The 10583-nt window shown below is 48.2% G+C and overlaps 1 protein-coding gene across 1 annotated transcript in view; it reads right to left on the reverse strand.

Annotated features, from left to right (window-relative positions):
• The window catches only part of gltpa (glycolipid transfer protein a), a 54767-nt gene extending 44996 nt beyond the window's left edge, over positions 1-9771 (reverse strand). Inside the window, exon 1 of the mRNA XM_038817024.1 lies at positions 9550-9771. Within this exon, the coding sequence (XP_038672952.1) occupies positions 9550-9652 (103 nt within the window). The 5' untranslated portion in view covers positions 9653-9771. The remainder of the gene's footprint in view (positions 1-9549) is intronic.
• Positions 9772-10583: the final 812 nt, after the last annotated feature.

Genomic DNA, 10583 nt, shown 5'->3' on the forward strand with positions numbered 1-10583 from the left:
AATGCGCTTTACACTGATCCAAAAGAAAATAACATTATGCTGTGCAACAAAATAAAAGGTCTTCACCAATGCTCCACAAAGCGTCTCTGCTGCCATGTTATTGTCAGATAGCCCAGGAAAACACAGCTTCAGCCGCTTTTACTTTCCCACATTCACCAAAAGTAAGAAATATGGATTTCATGCATTCTATTTAAATGGAACCCCAGTATTAAAAAGTATTATAATTGGCAGGTACGACAAGATGTGACTTCTGCACGAGTCGGTTTCGGCAGTTCAACTCAAATTAACGAGAATCAGTGTGGGTAAAAACTGTCATCTAGTTTCATAGTATGGGCACGGTCATTAAAATGCTGGACTTTAGAAATTGCCAGAACACCTCCAGTCAAGGCAATTCAAAGGATTCTACATTTACTTATAAAGTCAGAGTTAGAAGGGTTAAAGTAATGGCAGATGGCCTTCATTTAGCTGGGGAACTATAGACAGCAAGGGAAGAGAATTAAAAATTTAAATTTTCTTGCAAATTTCAGGGTGTAGTGGTTTGGTTTTGATGCAAAAAAAGTTTAATGTTAATACATTTTTAAATTTTTCCAATCAAGGGGCAATTTAGCGTGGCCAACCCACTTACCGTGCACATCTTTGGGTTGTGGAGGCCACGCAGACACAGGGAGAATGTGAAAACTCCACACGGACAATTACCCAGGGTCCAACCGGGGTTGTTGGCACCGTGAGGCAGCATTGGTGCCACTGCACCACCATACCACTCATTATTAAATGTAAATACCTATCAGAGATTGTGTTGCCACAGAGAAGAATGATTCAGAATGGAGTCTTTATTGGAATTCTGAGGAGTCGTCCCTGGGATTTTTCCAGAATATCTTTCAGGTTAGAGCTGAAAGGCAAAGATTGTTGAGTCTAAGCCCCAAGTTCAGTAATGCAGGGAAAGAGAGTCTGCTTTGAGCTAAAAAAAAAACGGTTGTAGATCACATGCACAATTTAGCACAGCCAATCTACCTACCCTGCACATTGTTTCCGGGGGGGTGGGCACGCTGACATGGAGAGAATGTGCAAACTCCACATGGACAGTGACCCAGAATTGAACCCTTGAGGCAGCAGTGCTAACCACTGGACCACCATGCTGCCCGAGCCTGATAAATTTCCAAGGACTCTCTTGGGAGGTCATGAGGAAAAGGAGGAGATTTAATTGAGAATTTTAGGCTAAAATATGAGAGACTGCGGTTTCCTTCAAATTTAGTTGTTTCCTTTACTTGTTTGTGTTGTCAAATTAATTTTTAAACCGTGGGCTCATACAGCGTAATTACTTTCAGTTAATCACTGGGTGTTGGAATTTCTCTTTAAATACAGTCTCTACGGGATTCATAACACATGTTGAAATACAGTAGTGTTTCAGGCTTGCACCAATTTGAAAGAACAAAGAAAAGTACAGCACAGGAACAGGCCCTTTGGCCGTTCAAACGTGCGCCGACCAGGCTGCCCATCTAACCTAAAACCGTCTACTCCCATTCTATTCAAGTATTTTTTAAGACGCCCCTTAAACGACCATGATGAATCATGCCTTCATTGCAAATTTCTAGGTCCCAGGCACACCCAGGTTGGGCACCAACCCCACCCCAAGGATGTGACAAAGAAAATCCCCTGATCACTGTTAGCTCTCTACACTGCTACCCCCCTGAATCCTTCCCACTCTTCCCCACCCAATATCTCCTTCATCTCCCACCGCCGACCTTGCAGACTACCTGCCACCTCGGCTAACCCCTACTCCTTATTACAAGTCAGGTGGCTCCCACCCAAAAAGCCAACAAAAAACAGAAATGTAATCCTCCTGGCCTGTCCTCCCCACCCAAGTGCCCAAACCATGGTGTCCTTTCCTATACTCCTCTTTCTTTCCCCCCCCCCCTTCCCAAGTACCCTATCAATCTCTCCTTTTTCAACCCTAACGCCCAAGAAAAGAAGAAACTTAACCCAGTATCCTACAACATCTTCAACAAGCCCATCCCACCTTTCCCATCAAAAGTCTCCGTCAGCCATCCTCAAACCAGTCCCGGTCCCTTCTTTCAAGTATAGACTAATATTTTCCCCAATTGCTGCCATTAAATGATGAAGTATTATGGTAAATTAGATGGATTTGTAATTTTACTTGTGCTCTGGGTCGTTCTTCACTCAGCTTCAAGCTATTCTTACCCTGTGTGAGGTAACTTCACGTCTGCACTGGCGAGCTGCCTGCAGACCTTTAACAATCTAGATATACTTAAAAAAAGAGAGAACAATTTGCAGGGCTATAGAAGTAAAAGGGAGTCAAGCTCATTGAAGAGCTAACACAGGCCCAATGGGCTGAATGATCTTCTGTGTAAATTTGTATAGCACAAGAATAGGTCAAGTACCAGCCTCCCCGGAATGTAGCGACTAGGGGCTTTTCACAGTAACTTTGTTGAAGCCTACTCGTGACAATAAGCAATTTTCATTTCAAGTCAGCACCTATGCTTTTCCGCACATTGTCTGTTTGCTTGTGCGCACAAAAATTCCGAGTTGTGTTAGGTATTTCACTTTCATCTTCCCTATCAAATTCCCTATAAATTATGTTAATGATACAATTTGAACTGGCCTCTTGACCTCAAATTCTGACCCTAAATTCATGCTGATTTTGTTCAGGACAATGGAAGGCACACTGCAACTTGCCTCAACTGATCTGGCCTGGGAGATGAAGAGACAGGACTCCAGTCCCAATCACTATTCATTTAAAGGCATTCATGTCACTTAGCATGCACATGATGAATTAGTTAGGTATCGGGTGGCACCCTGTGAAACGACATGTCAACATTAGGAACAGAAACTGTTAAGGGGTGGGGAGGAAAGAATGTTAATGGGCTGCTGCAAAAGGTGACTAATAATCCAGAGACCCAGTGTAATGCTCTGCCCTGGTTCAAATCCAACCACAATAAATGGTGGAATTTGAATTCTAGAAAAATCTGGAATTAAAAAGTATAATGATGACCATCAAACCATTGGCGATTGGCATTACAACTCAAATGGTTTACTAATGTCCATTAGGGAAGGAAATCGGTCATCCTTACCTGGTCTGGCGACATGCTACTCCAGATCCACAGGAATGTGGTTGACTCTTAAATGACCTCAGGGATGGGCAATAAATGCTCGCCCAGCCAGCGATGCCCACATCCCATGAACGAATAAAGGAAAAAAAGAGATCTGGCCACCGCCTGCCCGTCATGCCAGAGTGAAAGTTGCACAGGTACATGTGCAATTACTTATAAATATATGCATATTTCTGTTAGAACATAGAACAGTACAGCACAGAACAGGCCGTTCGGCCCTCGATGTGTGCCGACCAATGATCACCCCACTCAAACCCACGTATCCACTCCACACCCGCAACCCAAGAACACCCCCCCTTAACCTCACTTTTTAGGACACTACGGGCAATTTAGCATAGCCAATCCACCTAACCCGCACATCTTTGGACTGTGGGAGGAAACCGGAGCACCCGGAGGAAACCCACGCACACACGGGGAGGACGTGCAGACTCCGCACAGACAGTGACCCAGCCGGGAATCGAACCTGGGACCCTGGAGCTGTGAAGCATTTATGCTAACCACTATGCTACCGCGCTGCCCCCCAATTGTTGTCGCTATATATGCTATATTTCTGAGAGAAAACGGGTTAAAGAGATATGGGGACAGGCAGGGAAGTGGATTTGAGAGCAAGAAGAGATCAGCCATGGTCTGATTGAATAGCGTGGCAGACTCGCAGGGCTAAATTGCCTACTTCTGCTCCTAATTCCTATGTTGCCAATTTTGCCCTGGAGCCTAACTAGAGCACATGCTGCACAAAGGGAACTGTTACTGCTAGAGGTGGCGCATAAATATCAAAACATTGTGTATGATGCTTGAGATCTTAAGTGTGGAAGTACCATTAGCCTCAGTTTCAATATTGCTACCTGTTCCTATATCTAATGCTTCATTTTGAAAGCAAGATCACTGTTCAGCGATAACAAAGTCTCAGGAAAGTTTATTCTTAAATTGCAACCATCTCCATTTTTCCCATGCTGAAGGCACCATTGTTACAGTTTATAAATACTGGCTATCCTTTGGTACTTCCTGCAACTTGCGGTTTCGATTCCCGATTTTGAGAACTGAACGGCGAGTCACTAACGGGAGCATTTCATTCGAACCCAATCCTTCCCCCATTGGAAATATTTTCCAGTAGGAGTCACTTCATAGTAAATCAGGAGTGGAACCGTTCCCTAGCCACTCACGAGACTTCGACTGGCTTCTGATAATAATCTTTATTATGGCTGCATCACAGCCTGGTATGGCAACTGCTCGGCAAGACAGCAAGAAACTTCAGAGAGTCGTGAACACAGCCTAGTCCATCACACAAACCTGCCTCCCATCCATTGACTCCATCTTCACTTCCCTTTGCCTGGGGAAAGTGGGCAGCATAATCAAAGACCCCTCCCAACTGGCTTACTCACTCTTCCAACTTCTTCCATCGGGCAGGAAATACAGAAGTCTGAGAGCAAGCACCAACAGACTCAAAAAACAGCTTCTTCCCCGCTGTTACCAGGCTCCTAAACGACCCTCTTATGGACTGACCTCATTAACACTACACCCTGTATGCTTCACCTGATACCATGTAGTTACATTGTGGACATTATGTTGCCCTATTATGTATTTGCTTTTATTTCCCTTTCTTTTCATGTACTTAATGATCTGTTGAGCTGGTTGCAGAGAAATACTTTCACTGTACCTCAGTACACGTGACAATAAACAAAATCCAAATCCAAAGTAGGCTTACATTAACACTACAACAAAGTTACTCTGAAAAGCCCCTAGTCACCACATTCCGGCACCTGTTCGGGTACACTGAGGGAGAATTCAGAATGTTTAATTCAACTAACAGCACATCTTTCAGGACTTGTGGGAGAAACCCATGCAGACAAGGGGAAAACATGCAGATTCTCCGCAGAGAGTGGCCCAAGCTGGAATCGAATCTGGGACCCCCTGGCGCTGTGAAGCAACAGTGTTAACCACGGTACAGCTCCATTTGCAACTCTGGACTATTTGCAACCAAGCTAAAAAGAGTTCTTAAAGCACTGACAGGATTTTTTAAAACACTTCTCATTCTTGTTGACTGGACTTACTGCTAACGCCATGAAAGAGGTTGTATATCCAACACAGGAGACTTGGGAAATTTGCATTATCACAGTGCTGCAACTCACCTTGAATAATTAATAAAAGATAATAGATGAGCTTGAGGGTTGTCAAGCAGTAATTCAAATCAAACAATTCTAGTGGAGGCATAGCCAAGGAAGTTGAGCTAGAGTGGTTTACAAATCAGCAGAGCTGTGGATCGAGTTACTGCCTGAAAAAGTCGTTGCCAGTTATTTTATATTCTTTACATTAAACACACAATAGGATCTCCTCTTCCATCCCCCAATTTTTTCCCCTAAAATGCTATGGTGCATTTCTACACATGTGCCAGTCTCAGTACTTTATCCCAGTGGACAGACCTCACCCATGAGTTTGGACAGTAAACATCTGCAGACTACTTAACATGAAAGGCGCCATAGCTAGGTACAAACCTGTTCACCAGACGTGCACACTTTCCTATCAGGGATTCTGATCGCCCAGAGGAGCTGGATCCCCAGGTGATTTGCCGTTCTGTAACACTTCAATGTGGCATTGACAAAAAGATCACGCACAGACCACGTGTCCTGTACTCTGACCCACAGAACCCATGACTAGTGACAGTTTAGTTGGGGGACAATCATACTCATTACCGAGTGATCATAGAAGATGACAACTGAGTAGTGCATGACAATTAACTTTACCAACTAAACTATCAGAGTACACTTTTGCTGCAGATCGGTACATCGGTACCATGAAGTAAATTCTGCAGGGTAGAAATGAAGCCTGGGAACCTCTAGATCAGGCATTGTCATACTCAGGGGCATGACCCGCGGGTGGGTCGCTGGCGGGTGTCAGGAGAGTCATGGCGTTCCCGATTGTGCAAATCCGCGCGTAGCAGCCACAGCACCCGGCTTTTAATAACGCCGGCTGCAAGCGCCCTTCAAAATGGCCGCGAACATGCAAAAAAAGGGTGGCCGCACTTCGCACGCATGCCAGATCAGTGGTGCGCATGCGCAGTGCGGCCGCTTTGTTTTTTTCAAAACACCCGCAGCCATTTTTTTTTAACAAGTTCGGCGGGGTTTCATTCGTTTGATTTTATTCATTTTATTTTTTTCATTTATTTTTATACAAGTTCAGGAGGGTTTAATTTGATAAAAATGTTACAGGGAAAAAATGCAGAACTTTGGACAGATAGAGACTCCATACTTTCCGACGCCGAAGGCTTCACCTTCATCTAACAGGTTCCATTGGAGGCGCGTGTACGAGGGCCAAAGGGACATAAAACCATTTCCTCCATTTTTGCCAGCAGCAAACAATATAAGAGAAAATGGTGGGTCGGGCAGGTCGACCGGCATGGGCCACGAAGGTCGGCCGGTTGGTAAAACAGATCCTGGGGGAAAAAGTTTGAAAAACACTGCTCTAGATGGTTCTAAAATGGCACAATTTACTTTGTCAATTGAGCATTAAAGGAGCAGTTTCTGGTTGAAGAATAGGATCCCCCCTATTCTAGAAACTAGTCACCGGTGATGGCAAGGTGAAAAGAGAATGATGACGAGATAGTGCAACGTGGAGAACGCTGCTTATTTGAAAGCATGTGATATAAATTTTAAAACAACATCAGGCAGACTATTGCCTATTTAGAATTCTAATACTTAATATGCAACAGTTAATATTCTGTAAAACCAGAACAATCTGCATTGCGTGCTGTAGATTTAACAGTGATCACACCATCCTCCTCCCTCCGTCGCCTTCGCCGTTGTCCAACTAGGTCGGATGGCCATCACTGTTTGACTCTTACCTATTTGATTGTAGATAGAATTACTCTAGTCACAACTTATAGAGTCAAAGTCAGTACCACACAGAAGGAAGCTATTAAGCACATACCCGGACACTGTTCTTTCTAGACAGCCCCACTGATCTATCCTTGGCACCTGTCCTAGCACCAAGTCCTGCACATTCATCACCCCATTCCTCACACACTCGCATTGAGTCATCATCTCCCAGCATCCCAAAGTTACATCCCTCCCCCTTTTGCTTAAAGTTCTTCTTCAATGTCCCTCCACCTTTTGGCACTACTTCCCCACCAACTTGAGGATTTATTTAAAATTATGCATAGTTATTAAGAGAGCTGATCTTTTAATTGTCCATTCAGGCTTTGTTTTTGCAGAATTCACCCCCATACTTCTAAAATGCCTTGGGACTACAATAAAGGGACAACAAAAATGCAAGTTGTTGTCAGCCGATATCTGTTGCACAATCTGCAAGTGACAATTTTAAATCTTGAATGGCACACATTAAGCCTAAATAAAATAACCCAGGCTGGACAATCCCACTGACTAGCTTCATTTCACAAACAACTCCCCAACTGAACTGGTGCCTCTTGACCATCTACTCTCTAGAGTTACGCAAGTTTGTTTTAAAAGCACTAGGCCAACACAACAAAAATCAACATTTTCTCCCTTGCAGCTAAATCTTACACATTATACTTCAGTGTCACGCCCTCTTAAAACATTTGCTATAGGGTTCAACAGGTGAATGTGTCCACAGGATCACCTTGACACAGTACACAGTGGGACTACCCCCTACAGTAAGTAAAAACAAAAATGACCTTTCCTTGATTTCAGATTTATCCATCACCGATTTTTCCTCCTTTCCTTATCAAAAGGTGTTTAGGAACTTGTTGGATTACAATTTTCCTGTTACTAATCACAATACATCAACAAGTGGTTGGGTGTTGGGTGAAATTGTGTGGGTTGAGTTATTTGCAAGATATTCAATCACTGGCCACAGCCTGGCGCTCATCTACTCGCATCTGAAATAATCTTTCAGGGTGGGCAAAAAAAGCACAGCAGATTTTCATTCCCACTTTCCTGGGATGCTGAGACCGATCGTGGTGCTGACCTGGTCCCCACAAAGAGCCTTCTGCTTTAGGCGACTCAGTGGAAACCTTGGCAATGCAACTGCAACCTGGAAACAGTTTGGCTGTGTCCCATCGACATGAAGTAAAACAGTGAATACAAATCTCTAGTTTCACAGCTTTTGAAACAAGGCAAATAAAAATTGCAGTCTGAACTTCAAAACAGAAACCAATTTGTTCAACTCACAGAAAAATAAGAATTTGAACATAAATATGAATCTCGGCTTACGTCAACACCCAGGCACACACCCAACCTTCCAGCCCACAAGTCAGTATTATAAGAGTTTCAGGTGACATCCAAACACCTTTTTCCAATCCCCAAACAGTTTGTTTTTCTCTCCCCTGCCCCCACCCCCAACACTTTCCTCTCCCCTTCCCCCACCCCCTCCCCAGCACTTTTCTCTCCCCTGCCCCCAGCCCCCTCCCCAACCCCATTTGATTATTGTTTTAAGGTTTGTCCCCTCTGAAACGCCTCTTACACGGTGGGGGGGGGGGGGGGGGGGGGGGGGGTAATGTTGTCTCCTGTTGACCCAGAACTCGGAGTCCCTCCATGTCCCGGGCGGCGACAGCCGAGCCCGGGTGACAGCCCCCAGCCCCCTCCCCCGGGCAGCAGGACCCCCTTCCCCCGGGCAGCAGGACCCCCCCCCCCCCTTCCCCCGGCCAGCAAGGACCCCCCCCCTCCCCCCGGCCAGCAGGACCACCCCCCTTCCCCCGGCCAGCAGGACCCCCCCCCCCTTCCCCCGGCCAGCAGGACCCCCCTTCCCCCGGGCAGCAGGACCCCCCTTCCCCCGGGCAGCAGGACCCCCCCCCCTTCCCCCGGGCAGCAGCCCCCCCTTCCCCCGGGCAGCAGGACCCCCTTCCCCCGGGCAGCAGGACCCCCCCCCTTCCCCCGGGCAGCAGGACCCCCCCCCTTCCCCCGGGCAGCAGGACCCCTTCCCCCGGGCAGCAGGACCCCTTCCCCCGGGCAGCAGGACCCCCCCCCCCTTCCCCCGGGCAGCAGGACCCCCCCCCCCCCCTTCCCCCGGGCAGCAGGACCCCCCCCCTTCCCCCGGGCAGCAGGACCCCCCCCCCCCTTCCCCCGGGCAGCAGGACCCCCCCCCCCCCTTCCCCCGGGCAGCAGGACCCCTTCCCCCGGGCAGCAGGACCCCCCCCCTCTTCCCCCGGGCAGCAGGACCCCCCCCCCCTTCCCCCGGGCAGCAGGACCCCCCCCCTTCCCCCGGGCAGCAGGACCCCCCCTTCCCCCGGGCAGCAGGACCCCCCCCCCCCCTTCCCCCGGGCAGCAGGACCCCCCCCCCCCTTCCCCCGGGCAGCAGGACCCCCCCCCCTTCCCCCGGGCAGCAGGACCCCCCCCCTTCCCCCGGGCAGCAGGACCCCCCTTCCCCCGGGCAGCAGGACCCCCCCCCTTCCCCCGGGCAGCAGGACCCCCCCTTCCCCCGGGCAGCAGGACCCCCTCCTCCACACACTCACCGAAAAAGGGCGGCAGGTAAGACACGCTGTCCAGGAAAGCCCTGGTGTCGATCTGCTTGTCCGCCGGCAGCTGCTTGAACTGATGCTCCGCCAGCATCGCCATGGCGGACAGCCCCGAAGCGCAGCGGCTCTCCCGAGGAGGCGGCGGGCGGGCGAACACAACCGGCCAGTAAGGCAGCGGCGCGGAACCGAACAGCGTGACCCCAGTCCTCCCGCAACACCCCGGAGCCCAGCAAGGTGACACCCACCCCGTGTCATAGCAACAGGTCAGGGCAGGGTGACCAATCAGGTGGAGCCAAACAGTTCAACCAATCCGTGGACAGGCGGGGGCAGCCAATCAGCGACGGAGTTATCAACCAATCACCTTCAAGTAAAGTTGGCCAAGTCAGGTTGGCCAACCCACAACCAACCAATGGGGAGCTAGCTCTCACAGTTTTTAACCATTAACCTGCCCAGTTTAAAAGTATTGAAGAGTTCTTTGTGGGCGTGACTCGCTTTTATATTAATAGAATCCCCGCAGTCAGAAGGAGCCCATTTGGCCCATCAAGTATGTACCCACCCTCCAAAAGAGCGTCCCACTTGTGGGTCGAGACTGAAGGCCTGGCTGAGGTGTTAACTGAGTGTTTGGTCTTCTCTAAAGAGGAGAATGCTGCCAGTGTCTCAGCAGAGGAGCAACATATAGAGACATTGAATAGCTGGAGATAGCGCAAGAGGAAGTCTTCAACTGAATGGCAGCACTCAAGGGAGGAAAGTCACCCAATCCAGTTCGGATGGATACTAGGGACCCCTCCCACCTCCCACCTGGGTTATTCTCTGTTCCAATTTCTTCCATCAGGCAGGGGATACAAAAGTCTGAGAACACACACAAACAGGTTAAAAAGCAGCTTCTTCCCCACTCTTAGCAGACTCCTGAATGCCTCTCTTATGGACTGATCTCTCTACATTTCTCCACTGAGTAGCACTACACTCCATATGCTTCACCCAATGCCTGTGCCTATGTATTTACATTGTGTATTTATGTATGTCTTATGTTT

This window comes from Scyliorhinus canicula, chromosome 1 (genome assembly GCF_902713615.1).
Source record: "Scyliorhinus canicula chromosome 1, sScyCan1.1, whole genome shotgun sequence".
Classification (NCBI taxonomy): Eukaryota; Metazoa; Chordata; class Chondrichthyes; order Carcharhiniformes; family Scyliorhinidae; genus Scyliorhinus; species Scyliorhinus canicula.